Source organism: Anguilla anguilla, chromosome 4 (assembly GCF_013347855.1).
Source record: "Anguilla anguilla isolate fAngAng1 chromosome 4, fAngAng1.pri, whole genome shotgun sequence".
Classification (NCBI taxonomy): domain Eukaryota; kingdom Metazoa; phylum Chordata; class Actinopteri; order Anguilliformes; family Anguillidae; genus Anguilla; species Anguilla anguilla.
The window spans coordinates 18,776,307-18,802,988 of record NC_049204.1 but is presented as its reverse complement, the minus strand read 5'-3'; the positions used below and the strand labels follow the sequence as shown (position 1 = coordinate 18,802,988).

Below are 26,682 nucleotides of genomic sequence, written 5' to 3'. Positions count from 1 at the left end.
ATAATCGAGCAATGAAACTTACTTAGCACGCGGATGGAGTCAACCACCACAGTAACATTGAACTGAGTTGTCAACGTGGAATTGGGGTCCGTCACTGCTCTTATCAAGGTCTCCGCGACATTGTCCGTGCTGGGCAATGTTTCTGAACTGGTCCTGTTGAAAATCAGCGCCACCTCTACAGCTGTCCCTTCTTCTCTGCGACTAATGAATGAAAACGAGACGAAACAGTACAATACTTTGATAGGACAGCAAGCAAAGTGCATAAGATTTCATTAAGAAAATCTGCTGCAGCAAATGTACTCATAGTATGCACTTGCTGATTAAATGATTCATTTGACAAATATTGAAAATTTCAGTGAAATGAATTATTTAATCCAAGTTCACAATTATCATATCCGATGAACGATTTTTCAGAGTGCAAGGTCACTGCGGCGACACGTAAAAGCAAGGCGGAATTTTTGTTAACTTACCTGAATGATCTCACTTCTGTCCGCTCAAAAGAATCCCATACCGGATTCTGAAAATGACATCATACTAGAAAAAAACCAAAACAAGAAAAGGAAAGCATTATCACACTTCTGGAGAGGATTTATAGGAATGATGAATGGTAGTACTGTGCATTTGCACATGATTTTAAAATACACATATTAGGGATAACAGAGATCATCTGTATCGTTAGTAGAATTGTTGTCATTTGTAGCTCTGTGGTTGGCTCCAAAAGGATTCTGTATCTTCTTCTACAAGACTGAATTACAGCCATATAAAGCAGGCGGCAAACGTGCAGTCAAAATCACGAGAGAAAAATGAAGGCAAAAAGTGTGTAATCACATTTTTGACGGTCAGATTAAGGATCTACGGAACTCTCGGGAAGTAACAGTTTGAATGCGTTTTTATATTTGCCAGACATGTAAAAGAAAAATGTCTGCATGTTTTTGTATTACAAATGGAAAGTGCAACGACTTGTGCAGTACATTTTCGCCCACGTAATGTACTATTCAAAACAAGGAAAAGGATTCTAGAAACACTCACAACTTAATGTTAATTCCAACATTAAATTGCCAGCTAGCTGCTGTGCAAGTGAAAATCATTATGTGATATGAAAAGTATTGATTGCAATTCAAGCTAAAAAAATCTGCCCAAAATACTTAATCACCCATCTGAAAGAGATTTTATGAATTGATCAACGGTTCACTCACGAATCCAACGACTGTTGTTGCTAAAACTTGATATTCTGTTGACTGGCTGTTTTCCAGTGCAGGCACGAATGGAACTTCCAGGGTGGTTTGAAGAATTAGAACTTGAGTGGGAACGGTTGTGGTAGCTGCAGGCAAGGGGGATCCAGTGGTAGATGTGGGAGCTGCAGTTGAGGTAAGTAGGAACACATTAAAGTAATGCCATTTGTGGGACAACATACTGCAAGTATTTTGACGGCTGCCGGAAAATGTGAAATATTACAGATTGAACATCTTGCTGTATTAATAGTACCATCAATGTGAGGAAAACACATGGAATGCGGACATATTCATCCAAACGGTTAAATGGAGGCCTCTACGTACATGCGTACGTACACGCGTAAATATGCACAGATAATCGAGCAATGAAACTTACTTAGCACGCGGATGGAGTCAACCACCACAGTAACATTGAACTGAGTTGTCAACGTGGAATTGGGGTCCGTCACTGCTCTTATCAAGGTCTCCGCGACATTGTCCGTGCTGGGCAATGTTTCTGAACTGGTCCTGTTGAAAATCAGCGCCACCTCTACAGCTGTCCCTTCTTCTCTGCGACTAATGAATGAAAACGAGACGAAACAGTACAATACTTTGATAGGACAGCAAGCAAAGTGCATAAGATTTCATTAAGAAAATCTGCTGCAGCAAATGTACTCATAGTATGCACTTGCTGATTAAATGATTCATTTGACAAATATTGAAAATTTCAGTGAAATGAATTATTTAATCCAAGTTCACAATTATCATATCCGATGAACGATTTTTCAGAGTGCAAGGTCACTGCGGCGACACGTAAAAGCAAGGCGGAATTTTTGTTAACTTACCTGAATGATCGCACTTCTGTCCGCTCAAAAAGAATCCCATACCGGATTCTGAAAATGACATCATACTAGAAAAAAACCAAAACAAGAAAAGGAAAGCATTATCACACTTTTGGAGAGGATTTATAGGAATGATGAATGGTAGTACTGTGCATTTGCACATGATTTTAAAATACACATATTAGGGATAACAGAGATCATCTGTATCGTTAGTAGAATTGTTGTCATTTGTAGCTCTGTGGTTGGCTCCAAAAGGATTCTGTATCTTCTTCCACAAGACTGAATTACAGCCATATAAAGCAGGCGGCAAACGTGCAGTCAAAATCACGAGAGAAAAATGAAGGCAAAAAGTGTGTAATCACATTTTTGACGGTCAGATTAAGGATCTACGGAACTCTCGGGAAGTAACAGTTTGAATGCGTTTTTATATTTGCCAGACATGTAAAAGAAAAATGTCTGCATGTTTTTGTATTACAAATGGAAAGTGCAACGACTTGTGCAGTACATTTTCGCCCACGTAATGTACTATTCAAAACAAGGAAAAGGATTCTAGAAACACTCACAACTTAATGTTAATTCCAACATTAAATTGCCAGCTAGCTGCTGTGCAAGTGAAAATCATTATGTGATATGAAAAGTATTGATTGCAATTCAAGCTAAAAAAATCTGCCCAAAATACTTAATCACCCATCTGAAAGAGATTTTATGAATTGATCAACGGTTCACTCACGAATCCAACGACTGTTGTTGCTAAAACTTGATATTCTGTTGACTGGCTGTTTTCCAGTGCAGGCACGAATGGAACTTCCAGGGTGGTTTGAAGAATTAGAACTTGAGTGGGAACGGTTGTGGTAGCTGCAGGCAAGGGGGATCCAGTGGTAGATGTGGGAGCTGCAGTTGAGGTAAGTAGGAACACATTAAAGTAATGCCATTTGTGGGACAACATACTGCAAGTATTTTGACGGCTGCCGGAAAATGTGAAATATTACAGATTGAACATCTTGCTGTATTAATAGTACCATCAATGTGAGGAAAACACATGGAATGCGGACATATTCATCCAAACGGTTAAATGGAGGCCTCTACGTACATGCGTACGTACACGCGTAAATATGCACAGATAATCGAGCAATGAAACTTACTTAGCACGCGGATGGAGTCAACCACCACAGTAACATTGAACTGAGTTGTCAACGTGGAATTGGGGTCCGTCACTGCTCTTATCAAGGTCTCCGCGACATTGTCCGTGCTGGGCAATGTTTCTGAACTGGTCCTGTTGAAAATCAGCGCCACCTCTACAGCTGTCCCTTCTTCTCTGCGACTAATGAATGAAAACGAGACGAAACAGTACAATACTTTGATAGGACAGCAAGCAAAGTGCATAAGATTTCATTAAGAAAATCTGCTGCAGCAAATGTACTCATAGTATGCACTTGCTGATTAAATGATTCATTTGACAAATATTGAAAATTTCAGTGAAATGAATTATTTAATCCAAGTTCACAATTATCATATCCGATGAACGATTTTTCAGAGTGCAAGGTCACTGCGGCGACACGTAAAAGCAAGGCGGAATTTTTGTTAACTTACCTGAATGATCGCACTTCTGTCCGCTCAAAAAGAATCCCATACCGGATTCTGAAAATGACATCATACTAGAAAAAAACCAAAACAAGAAAAGGAAAGCATTATCACACTTCTGGAGAGGATTTATAGGAATGATGAATGGTAGTACTGTGCATTTGCACATGATTTTAAAATACACATATTAGGGATAACAGAGATCATCTGTATCGTTAGTAGAATTGTTGTCATTTGTAGCTCTGTGGTTGGCTCCAAAAGGATTCTGTATCTTCTTCTACAAGACTGAATTACAGCCATATAAAGCAGGCGGCAAACGTGCAGTCAAAATCACGAGAGAAAAATGAAGGCAAAAAGTGTGTAATCACATTTTTGACGGTCAGATTAAGGATCTACGGAACTCTCGGGAAGTAACAGTTTGAATGCGTTTTTATATTTGCCAGACATGTAAAAGAAAAATGTCTGCATGTTTTTGTATTACAAATGGAAAGTGCAACGACTTGTGCAGTACATTTTCGCCCACGTAATGTACTATTCAAAACAAGGAAAAGGATTCTAGAAACACTCACAACTTAATGTTAATTCCAACATTAAATTGCCAGCTAGCTGCTGTGCAAGTGAAAATCATTATGTGATATGAAAAGTATCGATTGCAATTCAAGCTAAAAAAATCTGCCCAAAATACTTAATCACCCATCTGAAAGAGATTTTATGAATTGATCAACGGTTCACTCACGAATCCAACGACTGTTGTTGCTAAAACTTGATATTCTGTTGACTGGCTGTTTTCCAGTGCAGGCACGAATGGAACTTCCAGGGTGGCCTGAAGAATTAGAACTTGAGTGGGAACGGTTGTGGTAGCTGCAGGCAAGGGGGATCCAGTGGTAGATGTGGGAGCTGCAGTTGAGGTAAGTAGGAACACATTAAAGTAATGCCATTTGTGGGACAACATACTGCAAGTATTTTGACGGCTGCCGGAAAATGTGAAATATTACAGATTGAACATCTTGCTGTATTAATAGTACCATCAATGTGAGGAAAACACATGGAATGCGGACATATTCATCCAAACGGTTAAATGGAGGCCTCTACGTACATGCGTACGTACACGCGTAAATATGCACAGATAATCGAGCAATGAAACTTACTTAGCACGCGGATGGAGTCAACCACCACAGTAACATTGAACTGAGTTGTCAACGTGGAATTGGGGTCCGTCACTGCTCTTATCAAGGTCTCCGCGACATTGTCCGTGCTGGGCAATGTTTCTGAACTGGTCCTGTTGAAAATCAGCGCCACCTCTACAGCTGTCCCTTCTTCTCTGCGACTAATGAATGAAAACGAGACGAAACAGTACAATACTTTGATAGGACAGCAAGCAAAGTGCATAAGATTTCATTAAGAAAATCTGCTGCAGCAAATGTACTCATAGTATGCACTTGCTGATTAAATGATTCATTTGACAAATATAGAAAATTTCAGTGAAATGAATTATTTAATCCAAGTTCACAATTATCATATCCGATGAACGATTTTTCAGAGTGCAAGGTCACTGCGGCGACACGTAAAAGCAAGGCGGAATTTTTGTTAACTTACCTGAATGATCGCACTTCTGTCCGCTCAAAAAGAATCCCATACCGGATGCTGAAAATTACATCATACTAGAAAAAAACCAAAACAAGAAAAGGAAAGCATTATCACACTTCTGCAGAGGATTTATAGAAATGATGAATGGTAGTACTGTGCATTTGCACATGATTTTAAAATACACATATTAGGGATAACAGAGATCATCTGTATCGTTAGTAGAATTGTTGTCATTTGTAGCTCTGTGGTTGGCTCCAAAAGGATTCTGTATCTTCTTCTACAAGACTGAATTACAGCCATATAAAGCAGGCGGCCAACGTGCAGTCAAAATCACGAGAGAAAAATGAAGGCAAAAAGTGTGTAATCACATTTTTGACGGTCAGATTAAGGATCTACGGAACTCTCGGGAAGTAACAGTTTGAATGCGTTTTTATATTTGCCAGACATGTAAAAGAAAAATGTCTGCATGTTTTTGTATTACAAATGGAAAGTGCAACGACTTGTGCAGTACATTTTCGCCCACGTAATGTACTATTCAAAACAAGGAAAAGGATTCTAGAAACACTCACAACTTAATGTTAATTCCAACATTAAATTGCCAGCTAGCTGCTGTGCAAGTGAAAATCATTATGTGATATGAAAAGTATTGATTGCAATTCAAGCTAAAAAAATCTGCCCAAAATACTTAATCACCCATCTGAAAGAGATTTTATGAATTGATCAACGGTTCACTCACGAATCCAACGACTGTTGTTGCTAAAACTTGATATTCTGTTGACTGGCTGTTTTCCAGTGCAGGCACGAATGGAACTTCCAGGGTGGTTTGAAGAATTAGAACTTGAGTGGGAACGGTTGTGGTAGCTGCAGGCAAGGGGGATCCAGTGGTAGATGTGGGAGCTGCAGTTGAGGTAAGTAGGAACACATTAAAGTAATGCCATTTGTGGGACAACATACTGCAAGTATTTTGACGGCTGCCGGAAAATGTGAAATATTACAGATTGAACATCTTGCTGTATTAATAGTACCATCAATGTGAGGAAAACACATGGAATGCCGACATATTCATCCAAACCGTTAAATGGAGGCCTCTACGTACATGCGTACGTACACGCGTAAATATGCACAGATAATCGAGCAATGAAACTTACTTAGCACGCGGATGGAGTCAACCACCACAGTAACATTGAACTGAGTTGTCAACGTGGAATTGGGGTCCGTCACTGCTCTTATCAAGGTCTCCGCGACATTGTCCGTGCTGGGCAATGTTTCTGAACTGGTCCTGTTGAAAATCAGCGCCACCTCTACAGCTGTCCCTTCTTGTCTGCGACTAATGAATGAAAACGAGACGAAACAGTACAATACTTTGATAGGACAGCAAGCAAAGTGCATAAGATTTCATTAAGAAAATCTGCTGCAGCAAATGTACTCATAGTATGCACTTGCTGATTAAATGATTCATTTGACAAATATTGAAAATTTCAGTGAAATGAATTATTTAATCCAAGTTCACAATTATCATATCCGATGAACGATTTTTCAGAGTGCAAGGTCACTGCGGCGACACGTAAAAGCAAGGCGGAATTTTTGTTAACTTACCTGAATGATCGCACTTCTGTCCGCTCAAAAAGAATCCCATACCGGATGCTGAAAATTACATCATACTAGAAAAAAACCAAAACAAGAAAAGGAAAGCATTATCACACTTCTGGAGAGGATTTATAGGAATGATGAATGGTAGTACTGTGCATTTGCACATGATTTTAAAATACACATATTAGGGATAACAGAGATCATCTGTATCGTTAGTAGAATTGTTGTCATTTGTAGCTCTGTGGTTGGCTCCAAAAGGATTCTGTATCTTCTTCTACAAGACTGAATTACAGCCATATAAAGCAGGCGGCAAATGTGCAGTCAAAATCACGAGAGAAAAATGAAGGCAAAAAGTGTGTAATCACATTTTTGACGGTCAGATTAAGGATCTACGGAACTCTCGGGAAGTAACAGTTTGAATGCGTTTTTATATTTGCCAGACATGTAAAAGAAAAATGTCTGCATGTTTTTGTATTACAAATGGAAAGTGCAACGACTTGTGCAGCACATTTTCGCCCACGTAATGTACTATTCAAAACAAGGAAAAGGATTCTAGAAACACTCACAACTTAATGTTAATTCCAACATTAAATTGCCAGCTAGCTGCTGTGCAAGTGAAAATCATTATGTGATATGAAAAGTATTGATTGCAATTCAAGCTAAAAAAATCTGCCCAAAATACTTAATCACCCATCTGAAAGAGATTTTATGAATTGATCAACGGTTCACTCACGAATCCAACGACTGTTGTTGCTAAAACTTGATATTCTGTTGACTGGCTGTTTTCCAGTGCAGGCACGAATGGAACTTCCAGGGTGGTTTGAAGAATTAGAACTTGAGTGGGAACGGTTGTGGTAGCTGCAGGCAAGGGGGATCCAGTGGTAGATGTGGGAGCTGCAGTTGAGGTAAGTAGGAACACATTAAAGTAATGCCATTTGTGGGACAACATACTGCAAGTATTTTGACGGCTGCCGGAAAATGTGAAATATTACAGATTGAACATCTTGCTGTATTAATAGTACCATCAATGTGAGGAAAACACATGGAATGCCGACATATTCATCCAAACCGTTAAATGGAGGCCTCTACGTACATGCGTACGTACACGCGTAAATATGCACAGATAATCGAGCAATGAAACTTACTTAGCACGCGGATGGAGTCAACCACCACAGTAACATTGAACTGAGTTGTCAACGTGGAATTGGGGTCCGTCACTGCTCTTATCAAGGTCTCCGCGACATTGTCCGTGCTGGGCAATGTTTCTGAACTGGTCCCGTTGAAAATCAGCGCCACCTCCACAGCTGTCCCTTCTTCTCTGCGACTAATGAATGAAAACGAGACGAAACAGTTTAATACTTTGATAGGACAGCAAGCAAAGTGCATAAGATCTTTTTTAAGAAAATCTGCTGCGGCAAATATACTCATAGTATGCACTTGCTGATTAAATGATTCATTTGACAAATAATGAAAATTTCAGTGAAATGAATTATTTAATCCAAGTTCACAATTATGATATCCCATGAACGATTTTTCAGAGTGCAAGGTCACTGCGGCGACACGTAAAAGCAAGGCGGAATTTTTGTTAACTTACCTGAATGATCGCACTTCTGACCGCTCAAAAAGAAGCCCGTACCGTCTGTAGAAAATGATATCACACTAGAAAAAAAGAGAAAAGAATAAAGAAAGCATTATCACACTTCTGGAGAGATTTTTTAGAATAATGAATGGTAGTACTATACATTTGCACAAGAGTTTAAATCATCCAGATTTTAAAGAATGATATTCTATATACGTCAGTACAATTATTGTCAATTGTTGCTCTGTGGTTGGCTTCAAAAGGATCCTGTATCTTCTTCAACAACATTGAATTACAACAATACAGTATATAGCAGGCGTCAAGAAGCAGTAAAAATGGCAGCAAAAAAAAAAATTCATAATTAAGGCAAAAAGTGTGTAATCACATTTTTGAAGGTGAGATTAAGGATCTACAGAACGCTGGGAAATTAACAATTTGAAGTGCGTATTCATATATTCCCAGACATGTAAAAGAAAAATGTCAGCATGTTGCTGTATTTCAAATGGAAAGTGTTATTACTTCCGCAGTGTATTTCTTGTAATACACTATTCAAAACAACAAAAAGGATTCTAGAAACACTCACAACTTCATTTGTACTCCAACATTAAATGGCCAGCTAGTTACTCTGCAAGTTATAAATCATTCTGTGATGTCAAACTTATTGATTGCAATTCAAGTGAAAAAATCTGCAAAAAACACCTAATCAGCTATCTGAAAGAGACTTTATGAATTGATCAACGGTTGACTCACGAATCCAACGACTGCTGTTGCTAAAACTTGATATTCTGTTGACTGGCTGTTTTCCAGTTCAGGCACGAATGGAATTTTCAGGGTCGCTTGAAGAATTAGGACTGGAGTGGAAAGTGTTGTGGTAGCTGCAGGCAAGGGGGATACAGTGGAAGGAGCCTCAAATGTGGAAGCTGCAGTTGAGGCAGTAGGAACACATTAAAGAAATGCCATTTGTAGGACAATATACTCTAAGTATTTTCACAGCTACAGGAAATTGTGAAATATTACAAATTGAACATCTTGATGTGATAGTACTATCAATGTGAGGAAAACGTGTAACGGGGACACATTCACTCAAACGGTCAAATGGAGACGTCTACATACATGAGCACATACACACATGCATATGCACAGATATTCGAGCAAGGAAACTAACTTGTCACGCTGATGGAATCAACAAGCAGAGTAATATTGTATGTGTTCGTTAACGTGGAATTGGGGTCCGTCACTGCTGTTATCAAGGTATTCGCAACATCGTCCGTGCTGGGCAATGGTTCAGAACTGGTCTCGTTGAAAATCAGCGCCACCACTACAGATGTCCCTTCTTCTCTGCGACTAGTGAATGAAAACGTGACGGAAAAGTACAATACGTTGATATAACAGCAAGAAAAGTGCATGTGCTACATATAAGAAAAACTGCTGCGCCAAATATACTTCTCGTATGCACCTGCTGATTCAATGATTTATTTGACAAATGGAGAAAATTTAAGTGAAGCCAATTATTTTACCAAAGTTCACAATTACGATATCAGATGAACATTTTTTCAAAGTGCAAGGTCATTGCGGTGACATGTAAAAGCAAAGTTTAATTTTTTAGGGTGCAAGTCACTGTGGCGACATGTAAAAGCAGAGCGGAATTTTTGTTAACTTACCTGAATGATCGCACTTCTGTCCGCTCAAAAAGAAGCCCATACCGTCTGTAGAAAATGATATCACACTAGAAAAAAACAAAAAAGAATAAAGAAAGCATTATCACACTTCTGGAGAGATTTTTTGGAATAATGAGTGGTAGTACTGTACATTTGCACAAGAGTTTAAATCATCCAGATTTTAAAGAATGATATTCTATATACGTCAGTAGAATTGTTGTCATTTGTTGCTCTGTGGTTGGCTTCAAAAGGATCCTGTATCTTCTTCAACAACACTGAATTACAACAATACAGTATATAGCAGGCGTCAAGAAGCAGTAAAAATGGCAGCAGAAAAAAAAAATCATAATTAAGGCAAAAAGTGTGTAATCACATTTTTGAAGGTGAGATTAAGGATCTACAGAACTCTGGGAAAGTAACAATTTGAAGTGCGTATTCATATATTCCCAGCATGTTTTTGTATTTCAAATGGAAAGTGTTATTACTTTCGCAGTGTATTTGTTGTAATACACTATTCAAAACAACAAAAAGGATTCTAGAAACACTCACAACTTCATGTGTACTCCAACATTAAATGGCCAGCTAGTTACTCTGGAAGTTATAAATCATTCTGTGATGTCAAACTTATTGATTGCAATTCAAGTGAAAAAATCTGCAAAAAAATACCTAATCAGCTATCTGAAAGAAATTGTATAAATTGATCAGCGGTTGACTCACAAATCCAACGACTGCTGTTGCTAAAACTTGATATTCTGTTGACTGGCTGTTTTCCAGTTCAGGCACGAATGGAATTTCCAGGGTCGCTTGAAGATTTAGGACTGGAGTGGGAGGTGTTGTGGTAGCTGCAGGCAAGGGGGATACAGTGGAATAAGCCTCAGATGTGGAAGATGTGGGAGCTGCAGTTGACGTAGTAGGAACACATTAAAGAAATGCCATTTGTGGGACAATATACTGCAAGTATTTTGACGGCTGCCGGAAAATGTGAAATATTCCAGATTGAGCATCTTGCCGTATTAATAGTCCTTTCAATGTGTGGAAAACACATGGAACGCGGACATATTCATCCAAACGGTTAAATGGAGGCCTCTACATACATGCGTACATGCACGCGTACATATGCACAGATAATCGAGAAATGAAACTTACTTAGCACGCGGATGGAGTCAACCACCACAGTAACATTGAACGGAGTTGTTAACGTGGAATCGGGGTCCGTCACTGCTCTTATCAAGGTCTCCGCGACATCGTCCGTGCTGGGCAATGTTTCTGAACTGGTCCCGTTGAAAATCAGCGCCACCTCTACAGCTGTCCCTTCTTCTCTGCGACTAATGAATGAAAACGAGACGAAACAGTTTAATACTTTGATAGGACAGCAAGCAAAGTGCATAAGATCTTTTTTAAGAAAATCTGCTGCGGCAAATTTACTCATAGTATGCACTTGCTGATTAAATGATTCATTTGACAAATATTGAAAATTTCAGTGAAATGAATTATTTAATCCAAGTTCACAATTATGATATCCCATGAACGATTTTTCAGAGTGCAAGGTCACTGCGGCGACACGTAAAAGCAGAGCGGAATTATTGTTAACTTACCTGAATGATCGCACTTCTGTCCGCTCAAAAAGAAGCCCGTACCGTCTGTAGAAAATGATATCACACTAGAAAAAAAGAGAAAAGAATAAAGAAAGCATTATCACACTTCTGGAGAGATTTTTTGGAATAATGAATGGTAGTACTATACATTTGCACAAGAGTTTAAATCATCCAGATTTTAAAGACTGATATTCTATATACGTCAGTAGAATTATTGTCAATTGTTGCTCTGTGGTTGGCTTCAAAAGGATCCTGTATCTTCTTCAACAACATTGAATTACAACAATACAGTATATAGCAGGCATCAAGAAGCAGTAAAAATGGCAGCAAAAAAAAAAAATTCATAATTAAGGCAAAAAGTGTGTAATCACATTTTTGAAGGTGAGATTAAGGATCTACAGAACGCTGGGAAAGTAACAATTTGAAGTGCGTATTCATATATTCCCAGCATGTTGCTGTATTTCAAATGGAAAGTGTTATTACTTCCGCAGTGTATTTCTTGTAATACACTATTCAAAACAACAAAAAGGATTCTAGAAACACTCACAACTTCATTTGTACTCCAACATTAAATGGCCAGCTAGTTACTCTGCAAGTTATAAATCATTCTGTGATGTCAAACATATTGATTGCAATTCAAGTGAAAAAATCTGCAAAAAACACCTAATCAGCTATCTGAAAGAGATTTTATGAATTGATCAATGGTTGACTCACGAATCCAACGACTGCTGTTGCTAAAACTTGATATTCTGTTGACTGGCTGTTTTCCAGTTCAGGCACGAATGGAATTTTCAGGGTCGCTTGAAGAATTAGGACTGGAGTGGAAAGTGTTGTGGTAGCTGCAGGCAAGGGGGATCCAGTGGAAGGAGCCTCAAATGTGGGAGCTGCAGTTGAGGCAGTAGGAACACATTAAAGAAATGCCATTTGTAGGACAATATACTCTAAGTATTTTCACAGCTACAGGAAATTGTGAAATATTACAAATTGAACATCTTGATGTGATAGTACTATCAATGTGAGGAAAACGTGTAACGGGGACACATTCACTCAAACGGTCAAATGGAGACGTCTACATACATGAGCACATACACACGTGCATATGCACAGATATTCGAGCAAGGAAACTAACTTGTCACGCTGATGGAATCAACAAGCAGAGTAATATTGTATGTATTCGTTAACGTGGAATTGGGGTCCGTCACTGCTGTTATCAAGGTATTCGCAACATCGTCCGTGCTGGGCAATGTTTCTGAACTGGTCCTGTTGAAAATCAGCGCCACCACTACAGATGTCCCTTCTTCTCTGCGACTAGTGAATGAAAACGTGACGGAAAAGTACAATACGTTGATATAACAGCAAGAAAAGTGCATGTGCTACATATAAGAAAAACTGCTGCGCAAAATATACTTCTCGTATGCACCTGCTGATTCAATGATTTATTTGACAAATGGAGAAAATTTAAGTGAAGCCAATTATTTTACCAAAGTTCACAATTACGATATCAGATGAACAATTTTTCAAAGTGCAAGGTCATAACGGTGACATGTAAAAGCACAGTTTAATTTTTTAGGGTGCAAGTCACTGTGGCGACATGTAAAAGCAGAGCGGAATTTTTGTTGACTTACCTGAATGATCGCACTTCTGTCCGCTCAAAAAGAAGCCCATACCGTCTGTAGAAAATGATATCACACTAGAAATAAAAAGAAAAGAATAAAGAAAGCATTATCACACTTCTGGAGAGATTTTTTGGAATAATGAGTGGTAGTACTGTACATTTGCACAAGAGTTTAAATCATCCAGATTTTAAAGAATGATATTCTATATACGTCAGTAGAATTGTTGTCATTTGTTGCTCTGTGGTTGGCTTCAAAAGGATCCTGTATCTTCTTCAACAAAACTGAATTACAACAATACAGTATATAGCAGGCGTCAAGAAGCAGTAAAAATCGCAGCAGAAAAAAAAAATCATAATTAAGGCAAAAAGTGTGTAATCACATTTTTGAAGGTGAGATTAAGGATCTACAGAACTCTGGGAAAGTAACAATTTGAAGTGCGTATTCATATATTCCCAGCATGTTTTTGTATTTCAAATGGAAAGTGTTATTACTTCCGCAGTGTATTTGTTGTAATACACTATTCAAAACAACAAAAAGGATTCTAGAAACACTCACAACTTCATGTGTACTCCAACATTAAATGGCCAGCTAGTTACTCTGGAAGTTATAAATCATTCTGTGATGTCAAACTTATTGATTGCAATTCAAGTGAAAAAATCTGCAAAGAAATACCTAATCAGCTATCTGAAAGAAATTGTATAAATTGATCAGCGGTTGACTCACAAATCCAACGACTGCTGTTGCTAAAACTTGATATTCTGTTGACTGGCTGTTTTCCAGTTCAGGCACGAATGGAATTTCCAGGGTCGCTTGAAGATTTAGGACTGGAGTGGGAAGTGTTGTGGTAGCTGCAGGCAAGGGGGATACAGTGGAATAAGCCTCAGATGTGGAAGATGTGGGAGCTGCAGTTGACGTAGTAGGAACACATTAAAGAAATGCCATTTGTGGGACAATATACTGCAAGTATTTTGACGGCTGCCGGAAAATGTGAAATATTCCAGATTGAGCATCTTGCCGTATTAATAGTCCTTTCAATGTGTGGAAAACACATGGAACGCGGACATATTCATCCAAACGGTTAAATGGAGGCCTCTACATACATGCGTACATGCACGCGTACATATGCACAGATAATCGAGAAATGAAACTTACTTAGCACGCGGATGGAGTCAACCACCACAGTAACATTGAACGGAGTTGTTAACGTGGAATCGGGGTCCGTCACTGCTCTTATCAAGGTCTCCGCGACACTGTCCGTGCTGGGCAATGTTTCTGAACTGGTCCCGTTGAAAATCAGCGCCACCTCTACAGCTGTCCCTTCTTCTCTGCGACTAATGAATGAAAACGAGACGAAACAGTTTAATACTTTGATAGGACAGCAAGCAAAGTGCATAAGATCTTTTTTAAGAAAATCTGCTGCGGCAAATTTACTCATAGTATGCACTTGCTGATTAAATGATTCATTTGACAAATATTGAAAATTTCAGTGAAATGAATTATTTAATCCAAGTTCACAATTATGATATCCGATGAACGATTTTTCAGAGTGCAAGGTCACTGCGGCGACACGTAAAAGCAGAGCGGAATTATTGTTAACTTACCTGAATGATCGCACTTCTGTCCGCTCAAAAAGAAGCCCGTACCGTCTGTAGAAAATGATATCACACTAGAAAAAAAGAGAAAAGAATAAAGAAAGCATTATCACACTTCTGGAGAGATTTTTTGGAATAATGAATGGTAGTACTATACATTTGCACAAGAGTTTAAATCATCCAGATTTTAAAGACTGATATTCTATATACGTCAGTAGAATTATTGTCAATTGTTGCTCTGTGGTTGGCTTCAAAAGGATCCTGTATCTTCTTCAACAACATTGAATTACAACAATACAGTATATAGCAGGCATCAAGAAGCAGTAAAAATGGCAGCAAAAAAAAAAAATTCATAATTAAGGCAAAAAGTGTGTAATCACATTTTTGAAGGTGAGATTAAGGATCTACAGAACGCTGGGAAAGTAACAATTTGAAGTGCGTATTCATATATTCCCAGCATGTTGCTGTATTTCAAATGGAAAGTGTTATTACTTCCGCAGTGTATTTCTTGTAATACACTATTCAAAACAACAAAAAGGATTCTAGAAACACTCACAACTTCATTTGTACTCCAACATTAAATGGCCAGCTAGTTACTCTGCAAGTTATAAATCATTCTGTGATGTCAAACATATTGATTGCAATTCAAGTGAAAAAATCTGCAAAAAACACCTAATCAGCTATCTGAAAGAGATTTTATGAATTGATCAACGGTTGACTCACGAATCCAACGACTGCTGTTGCTAAAACTTGATATTCTGTTGACTGACTGTTTTCCAGTTCAGGCACGAATGGAATTTTCAGGGTCGCTTGAAGAATTAGGACTGGAGTGGAAAGTGTTGTGGTAGCTGCAGGCAAGGGGGATCCAGTGGAAGGAGCCTCAAATGTGGAAGCTGCAGTTGAGGCAGTAGGAACACATTAAAGAAATGCCATTTGTAGGACAATATACTCTAAGTATTTTCACAGCTACAGGAAATTGTGAAATATTACAAATTGAACATCTTGATGTGATAGTACTATCAATGTGAGGAAAACGTGTAACGGGGACACATTCACTCAAACGGTCAAATGGAGACGTCTACATACATGAGCACATACACACGTGCATATGCACAGATATTCGAGCAAGGAAACTAACTTGTCACGCTGATGGAATCAACAAGCAGAGTAATATTGTATGTGTTCGTTAACGTGGAATTGGGGTCCGTCACTGCTGTTATCAAGGTATTCGCAACATCGTCCGTGCTGGGCAATGGTTCAGAACTGGTCTCGTTGAAAATCAGCGCCACCACTACAGATGTCCCTTCTTCTCTGCGACTAGTGAATGAAAACGAGACGGAACAGTACAATACGTTGATATAACAGCAAGAAAAGTGCATGTGCTACATATAAGAAAAACTGCTGCGCCAAATATACTTCTCGTATGCACCTGCTGATTCAATGATTTATTTGACAAATGGAGAAAATTTAAGTGAAGCCAATTATTTTACCAAAGTTCACAATTACGATATCAGATGAACATTTTTTCAAAGTGCAAGGTCATTGCGGTGACATGTAAAAGCACAGTTTAATTTTTTAGGGTGCAAGTCACTGCGGCGACATGTAAAAGCAGAGCGGAATTTTTGTTAACTTACCTGAATGATCGCACTTCTGTCCGCTCAAAAAGAAGCCCATACCGTCTGTAGAAAATGATATCACACTAGAAAAAAAAAGAAAAGAATAAAGAAAGCATTATCACACTTCTGGAGAGATTTTTCGGAATAATGAGTGGTAGTACTGTACATTTGCACAAGAGTTTAAATCATCCAGATTTTAAAGAATGATATTCTATATACGTCAGTAGAATTGTTGTCATTTGTTGCTCTGTGGTTGGCTTCAAAAGGATCCTGTATCTTCTTCAACAACACTGAATTACAACAATACAGTATATAGCAGGCGTCAAGAAGCAGTAAAAATCGCAGCAGAAAAAAAAAATCATAATTAAGGCAAAAAGTGTGTAATCACATTTTTGAAGGTGAGATTAAGGATCTACAGAACTCTGGGAAAGTAACAATTTGAAGTGCGTATTCATATATTCCCAGACATGTAAAAGAAAAATGTCAGCATGTTGCTGTATTTCAAATGGAAAGTGTTATTACTTCCGCAGTGTATTTCTTGTAATACACTATTCAAAACAACAAAAAGGATTCTAGAAACACTCACAACTTCATTTGTACTCCAACATTAAATGGCCAGCTAGTTACTCTGGAAGTTATAAATCATTCTGTGATGTCAAACTTATTGATTGCAATTCAAGTGAAAAAATCTGCAAAAAAATACCTAATCAGCTATCTGAAAGAAATTGTATAAATTGATCAGCGGTTGACTCACAAATCCAACGACTGCTGTTGCTAAAACTTGATATTCTGTTGACTGGCTGTTTTCCAGTTCAGGCACGAATGGAATTTCCAGGGTCGCTTGAAGATTTAGGACTGGAGTGGGAAGTGTTGTGGTAGCTGCAGGCAAGGGGGATACAGTGGAATAAGCCTCAGATGTGGAAGATGTGGGAGCTGCAGTTGAGGTAGTAGGAACACATTAAAGTAATTCCATTTGTGGGACAATATACTGCAAGTATTTTGACGGCTGCCGGAAAATGTGAAATATTACAGATTGAGCATCTTGCTGTATTAATAGAACCATCAATGTGAGGAAAACACATGGGACGCGGACATACTCATCCAAACGGTTTAATGGAGGCCTCTTAATACATGCGTACATGCACGCGTACACATGCACAGATAATCGAGCAATGAAACTTACTTAGCACGCGGATGGAGTCAACCATCACAGTAACATTGAACTGAGTTGTTAACGTGGAATCGGGGTCCGTCACTGCTCTTATTAAGGTCTCCGCGACATCGTCCGTGCTGGGCAATGTTTCTGAACTGGTCCCGTTGAAAATCAGCGCCACCTCTACAGCTGTCCCTTCTTCTCTGCGACTAATGAATGAAAACGAGACGAAACAGTACAATATTTTGATAGGACAGCAAGCAAAGTGCATGAGATCTTTTTAAGAAAATCTGCTGCGGCAAATATACTCATCGTATGCACTTGCTGATTAAATGATTCATTTGACAAATATTGAAAATTTCAGTGAAATGAATTATTTAATCCAAGTTCACAATTAAGATATCCCATGAACAATTTTTCAGGGTGCAAGGCACTGCGGCGACATGTAAAAGTAGAGCGGAATTTTTGTTAACTTACCTGAATGATCGCACTTCTGTCCGCTCAAAAAGAAGCCCATACCGTCTGTAGAAAATGATATCACACTAGAAATAAAAAGAAAAGAATAAAGAAAGCATTATCACACTTCTGGAGAGATTTTTTGGAATAATGAATGGTAGTACTGTACATTTGCCCAAGAGTTTAAATCATCCAGATTTTAAAGAATGATATTCTATATACGTCAGTAGAATTGTTGTCATTTGTTGCTCTGTGGTTGGCTTCAAAAGGAATCTCTATCCTGTTCTTCAAGACTGAATTACAGCTACTCACAGGAGGTGTCAAACGTGAACTCAAAATCACAACAGAAAAATTCCATTCCAATTAAGGCAAAAAGTGTATAATCATATTTTTTCAGGTGAGATTAGGGATCTACAGAATTCTCAGAAAGTAACAATTTGACGTTCATTTTTATGTTTGCCAGACAAAGTCTGCATGTTTATTTTTTTAATTAAGTTTTATGATATTTTCAGTACATTTTTGCCCACATAATACACACATCAAAACAACAAAAGGATTATAGAAACACTCACAACAACACAAACATGTTCATTCTTTAAAACTTTTAGAGACCTAGGGTGAGTTTTATGACTTTTCACTATTCTTAGTTTTTTAAGATAAATTATAATAGGCCAGCTAGCTACTGTGCAAGTGAAAATCATGCTGTGGTATCAAAAATATGGACTGCAATTCAAGTGCAACAATCTGCAAAAAAAATACCTTATCAAATATCTGAAAAAATATTATGAAGTGATCGATGGTTGACTCACGAATCCAATGACTGTTTTTGCTAAATCTTGATATTCTGTTGACTGGCTGTTTTCCAGTGCAGGCACGAATGGAACTGGCAGGGTTGCTTCAAGAATATGGACTGGAGTGGGAAGTGTTGTGGTCGCTGCAGGCAAGGGGGATCCAGTGGAAGGAGCCTCAGATGTGGAAGATGTGTTAGCTGCAGTTGAGGCTGTAGGCACACATTAAAGTAAGCCAATTTGTAGGACTGTATAAGTATTTTGACAGCTTCAGGAAAATCTGAAATATTACAAATTGAACATTTTGTGCCATATTTACTAAGCATGCCACAAATTGCTGTCAGGGCCACAAGATTCTGGCTGATGTTTTCAAGTGAGTGGGATATTTTCTAAGCTGGTTATGAGCACAGCCACAGCCACAGCAAGTGCCAGTTTTTAACATGCTTTTTATGCATGGCACGAAAGCAACAATGTTGTACCGCTCCATCTCTGGTCATGTCGGGTTTTTGACAGGCATCTGGATCGATGGATGCAATTGATAGATACCTTTACATGTGCAGAGTAGGGTTGGCATGATACCACAATTTTCATTGTCAATGCCAATGCCAGTGAAAGTACAATTCTCAATACCTAATTTGATAACATGCAAAATAAATAAATAAATAAATCCCCAAGTACACTCCTTTATTAAAATGTATGTATGAATATTAACAAAAAGAAAAAAAAATAGAACAGAGGCATGTAGCTTTCAGTTATTTAATAGCTAACAGTAAAAAGCGGCATGATCGTATCCCCTTCAATTACTTTAACCAACCTGTCAAGTTGAGTGGTTGGTTTAGTACTTGAAGGAAGTAAACAATATTGTGCTTGCATTCACATATATACTCGAAAGGGGTATCAAGACCACTTCCGGGATTTCTAACCGTTCTTGCTTCTATGCGTTCTTGCTTTTGCAACAGGACTTAGGCTGTTAAATATGATGTCACATGAGTTCACAAGACTGCAAGAATGCACAAATACAGACATACAGCCTAGGTTTTTTGGAATAATTATTTTTTGTTCAAAATGCTAAGTCAGTAGGATATTCTATAACTACTGCTTTCAATTATTAGTAGTGAACATTACAGCAGCATGTGATTGATATTGTAAGCAGCACCAAATATTTCTATCACACCCTCAATAAATGGTAAGAGTCCCAATAGAATATGGAATTAAATCTTTAAAAGTTACATATTTCCTTAATCGTCATCTATTTCGCTTGAGTGTACCATTGCTGTAAATTACGTCATAAGTAGCCTATGTGGACCAGTGTTCCAGAAACCAAAACTATGGAAAGCTCATTAAAATCTGTTGGTTTTCCGTGCTGTGTTATCATCGATGTAATGTTCGGGAAAATGTGAGTTTAAAAGTCAAGAAGTAATTACGCTTTTTCACATTTAAGATATTAATTTTAAACTGATATTTTAATCACAATATTTATTTTGATTTCCGGAAATGCATTTTGCCCTGCCTACTTATGTTTGGCGAAGCTATAGCTGCATGACCACTAGGCTTTTTTTTATTTCACTTATTGTTATCTTGTGTTGGTAGGCGTTCGACGGGCAGTGTATCCCATAGCCTAGCTACAGTGCACATTTTTTTTGGAAGCCCACCATTAAGGTTATCCGTCACACCAAAAAATAACGCTTAAATAATATTTCAGCTATAATAACAAAATATGATTTTGACCTGAGCTAAAAATGAGCAGGCGTGGAAGCCGATACAAGACGCTGATATAACGTTGCATTAGTGTGGACTAAACAATATTGACCACAACAGTGGACGCTGTTAACCTGGATCCAGACCCTGAATCGCTGTGTCCATGGTATCATCTTCTTTTTCTGGCCAGAAAAGGATAACACAGGCATGGCGACGCGGGTGGATGATCCAGGCGTCACCTGTTCTGAGAAGCTCTGACTATTCGACTCTCTCAGCTAGTCTTTGTCTTTAATGACAAAATACCGACCTGTGTTTGCACCTGGCTAATAAGTTTAGGTAACTTACAAGCTAATAATTACTACACATTGGCAATTTAGAGAACGAAGAGTATGAGCAAGACCAGTTTTCATTGGGAAACAAATAGCTAATCACGTACGGTTGTGGACATGAATTCTTCTTTACAGAACAAATACCAAACTTAGTTCAGAAGGCCAGGATGCGAGCAACATACATGGCCATCTAAACTTGTCACATTTGACAAACTGAATGATCACTGCGCATGACATGACATTTCCCAATTATTCATAATTTTATAGACAGACGACTAATTCAGAGCATTCTGTTGGCAAGCATTTTTTTATTTCTGGCGACAAAACATGATATTCTGTTATTTGGAAAAAGTGGTCTATCCGTTATTCTTTCAATTGTATTTTAAATAGGCCTACTTAAATGTTATAAGCGGTGTTTGATTTCTTTTAGATCTATATTTTTTAAATGGTACAAATGGAGTATTGTACCAGTTAGGTTGTGCTATTCAGAAGCTTGCAAAATAGTCTTGGAAAAGCAACATGAAAAAACAAAATGTTATCCATATCATGAATCCTGATATATCTTAAAGAAAAATTGTGATATGATATTTTGGCCATATTGCCCACTTCTACCTTGAGGTCACAATGACAAATTCTCAATTGGTGTGTGTTCAGCTTTTTACTTTTTTCGTCTTGCCAAATTTTTCTCACAACAGACAGCAAGTGAATACCAATGGCTACAGACAGAGATAAATGCAAAACAAAGGTACAATAGCAAACAAATACGGTAGAAAAAGGTTTACTTACTGATCAATATCAGCACTATCTGTAGAATTCCTGTTTTCATTTTGTTTGTGATTGTTACAGTTCTTCTTTCTGGAAAGTCATTGATCAACTTTGTATTAAGTTAAGTTTAAGATTTAACATTAGTAATCTGAAAGAACTTTTTTTTGCCTCTTGAGGATTGAGTTGATACGATCTGTAATCCAGTTTTGAATTCTGGTTTGGGAATATCTCAGAAGATTATGTAAATCAGTTATGACGTCTAAAAAAGGTGTCAGCATTCCAAAAGATGAAAAAGAAATATGTAGTTCAAATGAATGATCAGCTGTTGCCTGATTTCTTTTTCATTTTTCTTCTTAAAACAAATATGATGACTAAACTGCTATTTCAAATTTATTAACAACTACATTTAACTAAAATGCTTCTTTAATTTGTAAAATTTAACAGAAACCCACTGTATATTTTTCTAATGATAAAATTACAAGAATAAAGGAATTTGCCGCTCCAAATGCAGTTTATTTGGTAGATAATGTACTAACACTTTCCCATAATATTTTCTTTACAAACACAATTTGTTTACTTGTGAGCAAAGTGTGAAGAAAAAAAATTACTAGTCTGTAACAGAAATGTTGCAGGACTAAATTTACTGCTTCTGCCCATTCATACAACACAACACAAACACATGCTATTCATACATACACTTCCACACACACCCTCTGATATACATAAAGCACAATCCTTTACTTTTATGGCTAGGAAAGTCATTTAGGAAGAAACATAATGTTTGTGTCACATATTTTATTTACACATATGACATTCGCTGTTTTAGGGAATTTATAATGGAGTTCTATCTTCCCTTTTGTATTGCATAGGATTTTTGTGTTTCACAACTCCTGAGAAACCCAAATTTCAGATAATACCATTTAAAGGGGAGCTCAAACCTGCTTGCCTGCTTTCCACGAAAAGGCAGCCAGATCCAGTATTGGCTTTGTGGTGTCATTGATTACAAGAACGAGAATAACTCCTTTTCTCTCTCTAAGCTGTGCTTACATGTACACAATTTGCAAACTGCCATACATATTTATAAGCTGTTTTATCTTTGGCTTTTTAAATGAGAATCTACTATGAAATATGTTACATCTGAAACAGAATGTATTAAACAGTCAAGATAGTAGGAAAAGTGTGTATCAAAGCAAGGTTACACCCTGAATGATACAGGTCCCAAAGTTTACTGGAAAAAAAAAAAAAAAAAAAAACTTGGCTTGTCATTTCAAGAAAAAAATGAGTGGAATGCATTAGGTACATACGTTCACGGCATTTGCGGTACATTTCATATACGCATTACATACTGCACATAAATTGGTGTTGGTCATACAAAAATACAGTGAATCATGTTTAAGGCAACCATCCAGGGGAGCAATGAAAAATGGTCATCATGTGCAGGTGACCACCATAAAAAAAGGGACCACCAAGGCAGGTTGCATTGTATTTGCATATGACTGATATTGTTTTCTTCAGCTACCCCAGCTTTTCTAATGACTGTTTTTTATACTATCATTGTAACTGGCTTAGTGAGCTGCCATTTAAAAACCTATACTAATATATTTTACAGAGTAACAATATGATCGACAATACAATGATAATGATGGCAGCACACCCCTTAAATACTGAAGTGCTTAACTGGAGCTTAACAATCTCAGGAGAATCACAGAGGGCTGGGATGCACATTACAATACACTCAAAGCAACAAGACATAGGTACAACTAAAGAAAATATCAGCAGACATTGCAGTGCACAAAACAGAAAGCCTGCAGCTAGCTACTCTGCCAACTACCACTACAATACCAATCTGTTGAGGAACTCCTTACCCCACAAGAAAAAGAACAGATTAAGGTGTTTCTCAGAAACACCTTAAGGCACCTTGTCATTAGATGGCCTCTTGCCATATATTTTTCTAATGATAAAATTACAAGAAAAAGGGAATTTGCCGCTCCAAATGCAGTTGATTTGGTAGATTTTCCCGTGTTTTCTTTACAAACACAATTTGTTTACTTGTGAGCGAATTGTGAAGAAACAAAAAAGATACGCCTGTAACCAAAATGCTGCGACGAACTAAATGTACTGCTTCTGCCCATTCGTACAACACAACAAAAACACATGTCATTCACACATACACTTCCACACACACACTCTGATATAAATGAAGCACAATCCTTCAGTTTTATGGCTAGGAAAGTCATTTGGGAAGAAACTGGAGTGATTGGGAAACATAATGTTTGTGTCACATATTGTTATTTACACAAATGACATTCGCTGTTTTAAGGAATTTTGAATGGAGTTCTATATTCCGTTTAGTATTGCATAAGATTTTCGTGTTTTGCAACTCCCATGAACTGGAGTTTCAGATAATACAAATTAAAGGAGAGCTCAAACCTGCTTGCCTGCTTTCCATAAAAAGGCAGCCAGATCCAGTATTGGCTTTGTGGTGTCATTGATTACAAGAATGAGAATAACTTTGGTAAAGAGAGGCCGCAATCCACTTTTAAGTATAGCATGAGATCTTTATATGAATATAGTTGTGCTCTGTACCATTAGTGTAAGCTTCTTTAATGTTACTTTTTCTCTCTCTAAGCTGTTCTTGCATGTACACAATTTGCAAATTGGCATACATATTTATAAGCTGTTTTATCTTTGGCTTTTTAATGAGAATCTACATTGAAATACGTTACATTTGAAACAAAAACTATTAAACAGTCAAGCTAGTAGGCAAGGTGTGTATCAAAACAGGATCACACCCTGAAAGATACAGGTCCATACAGATACATGGTTTTCTGAGAAAAAAAAAAAAAAAGAATTTGGCTTGTCATGCCAAGAAAAAATGAGTGGAATGCTTTTCTACTAGTCTCTGCTCATCTTTCACCACTACACCACATTTTATTTTTTGTTGTGTCACTGCAATAGATTTCATCTGCTGATGGCACAAGCCGCCTGCAATACCTGACAATCCTGAGGAGTCAGTGGTATGTAAAGAAACAAGGGTAATCCTGCCAAAAAGTCACACCCTGTTGACAATGGATCCCAATAACTGCACCTTGACAACTGTGATACATGTTTGGGAAATTACGTATGTGAAAACATTCCTTCACATTCCTTTGTTCTTTTTTTAGCCTGAACTAACGCATACTTCTGTTTCAAATGCACTTCCTGCAGTTGATTCCAAGAAATCAATCAGGGAAGACCATTTAGACCTTTAGTTCCTTAAACCAGGGCTGCCCAACCCTGCTTCTGGAGATTTACCGCTGTCAGTTTTCATTCCAACCCTTACAAAGCACAGCTAGGGATCTCCATGAGCTGCTAAAGAGTATAATCAGGTGTGCCAGGTGTAATCTAAAGGTCACAGGTTTGATTCCCAGGTGGAAACTGCCGTTGCACCCTTGAGCAAGGTACTTAACCTGCATTGCTTCAGTATATATCCAGCTGTATGAATTGATGCAATGTGACTGCTGTTTTCCATGAGAAAATTAATACATGAATTATATAAATTATAGACAGTGCTTTGTGTGTGTGAGTAACTTTCCATTTTTTTTATACTGAAGATGTATTTTTGTTGAGATATTTCTTTTTGTACTGTGTTTGTTATGAGTAACTGATAAAAATAATAGTAAATTCATGAACCATGAGATAATTAAATCTGGAGACAGACATACACATACACAGCCTACTAGTAAACACAGACTATAACTGTTAGTTGGGGCTAGGGTAACCTAAAGCAATAGCTTGGGTGGGTGAATTTCATGACTGGTGATGACAAAGAAAATAACTGTCATACATATATTTCCCCCATTATTACCCCTGAAGTGACCATTTTTCTTTTGAATGCTCGTGGAGATGTAATCCTTGACTCTTGCATGAGTGCATGCAACTAATGCTGTCAGAAAATAGAGATGGCAAATGTCTGGTTTTGTCTGGTTTGTGGTCCCAACCAGACAATTTGATGAGTAATTCATGGAAGAAATTTACCAGTATTTTGGAATACATTTGGATGTCTGTGACTCCCTGATCAGTTTCGAGTGAGTTTTCCCACTTTTTTTCTATGGTTTCCCCCACATCAATGATGGTTCCCAGGGGATTCCACCAGTCTAATATCAGTTTGAGGGGAGCATCTAGCTGGTTTACTGTATGTCACTGGCTAGCTAGCTATTGTTCAGTATTTTTAGATTTAATTATAAGTTAACAGGACAGAAGGTTGCTGGCTAGTGCGCTTATGAACATCCAAAGAATAGCTATGTAGCTAGTCAAGCAGGCGGCTAATTAGCCATCTAGTCCGTCTTTGATGCTATGTATGCCAGTGCTGGCTAGCTAGCTACACTTTAGTAACATCAATAAATGAAATAAAGGAAACACTATTTTGAGTTTTCATTTCATACTAACTGAACTGAGCTGAACTTAGCAAATGGCTAAGCAGCTGGTTGACAAATTCAGTCCGAGGTTGTATAGCCTACCTTGTAACATTAGACATGCCGCTATCATAAAACGATATGTGGGGTTTGCATGTGTAATGATGGAGAGTGCATTTGAATAAAATGTAAATGAGTTTCCCAGAAACATTATACTGCCGTAAAAGCGTACATTATTACTTAGCAAGCAAGCTAGCTTCCATTCCAAACAGAACAATTTTTTACAACTTCTTTTTGCCTGTGTATTAGTGTTCTGCAGCTGGCTATTTTGATCAGATTTTGTGATTGGCAGATGCTGCTAAATATCCAATGGGAAGAATTATTGATTACTGGAGCATTTTTGATGATGTAATGGGCAGGAAAAGGGGGGGGGGGGAGAGAACAAAAATTCCATAAGATTGGGGCTTTATTGGGTGGATGTGTGAAGTTGGTTGTGAATTCAGTCTACTTACATGAGGTACAAAAGTTAATGTTCTTAAGGGCTGAGAGTCTGCGGTCATTTCTGCAGGTACCCTGAAAAGTGCCAAACCCTCTGTGGTGTATAGGTATGGAGCAAGGCACCCCACCAAGCC

The 26,682-nt window shown here is 37.9% G+C and overlaps 2 protein-coding genes across 2 annotated transcripts in view; both read right to left on the bottom strand.

Annotated features, from left to right (window-relative positions):
• Nucleotides 1-7,108, bottom strand: part of LOC118225235 (flocculation protein FLO11-like) — a 46,630-nt gene extending 39,522 nt beyond the window's left edge. The window contains exons 1-13 of the mRNA XM_035413350.1: nt 7,103-7,108; nt 6,818-6,882; nt 6,370-6,548; nt 5,958-6,118; nt 5,231-5,295; nt 4,783-4,961; nt 4,371-4,531; nt 3,644-3,708; nt 3,196-3,374; nt 2,784-2,944; nt 2,057-2,121; nt 1,609-1,787; nt 1,197-1,357 (exon numbers count right to left, since the gene is read on the bottom strand). Coding sequence (XP_035269241.1) covers nt 1,197-1,357; nt 1,609-1,787; nt 2,057-2,121; nt 2,784-2,944; nt 3,196-3,374; nt 3,644-3,708; nt 4,371-4,531; nt 4,783-4,961; nt 5,231-5,295; nt 5,958-6,118; nt 6,370-6,548; nt 6,818-6,882; nt 7,103-7,108 — 1,626 coding nt within the window. The remainder of the gene's footprint in view (nt 1-1,196; nt 1,358-1,608; nt 1,788-2,056; nt 2,122-2,783; nt 2,945-3,195; nt 3,375-3,643; nt 3,709-4,370; nt 4,532-4,782; nt 4,962-5,230; nt 5,296-5,957; nt 6,119-6,369; nt 6,549-6,817; nt 6,883-7,102) is intronic.
• Nucleotides 7,109-9,550: 2,442 nt separating this feature from the next.
• Nucleotides 9,551-19,071, bottom strand: LOC118225234. The gene is made up of 12 exons (XM_035413349.1): nt 18,886-19,071; nt 18,098-18,162; nt 17,651-17,829; nt 17,222-17,346; nt 16,486-16,550; nt 14,412-14,590; nt 13,983-14,107; nt 13,269-13,333; nt 11,195-11,373; nt 10,766-10,890; nt 10,052-10,116; nt 9,551-9,734 (listed from the first exon to the last, which is right to left on the bottom strand). The coding sequence occupies exons 3-12, from the start codon at nt 17,673-17,675 to the stop codon at nt 9,551-9,553; spliced, it is 1,137 nt and encodes a 378-aa protein (XP_035269240.1). The 5' UTR covers nt 17,676-17,829; nt 18,098-18,162; nt 18,886-19,071.
• Between the last annotated feature and the right edge of the window lie 7,611 nt (nt 19,072-26,682).

What these genes read in the sequence shown, in the direction of transcription:
- LOC118225234 (XM_035413349.1), bottom strand. Translation starts at nt 17,675, where the DNA reads ATGGTTGACTCCATCCGCGTGCTAA. An exon ending in TGACTCCATCCGCGTGCTAA is followed by an intron (nt 17,347 to 17,650) that starts GTAAGTTTCATT and finishes CCTTGCCTGCAG; the next exon opens with CTACCACAACACTTCCCACT. An exon ending in ACAGAAGTGCGATCATTCAG is followed by an intron (nt 14,591 to 16,485) that starts GTAAGTTAACAA and finishes TTCATTCATTAG; the next exon opens with TCGCAGAGAAGAAGGGACAG.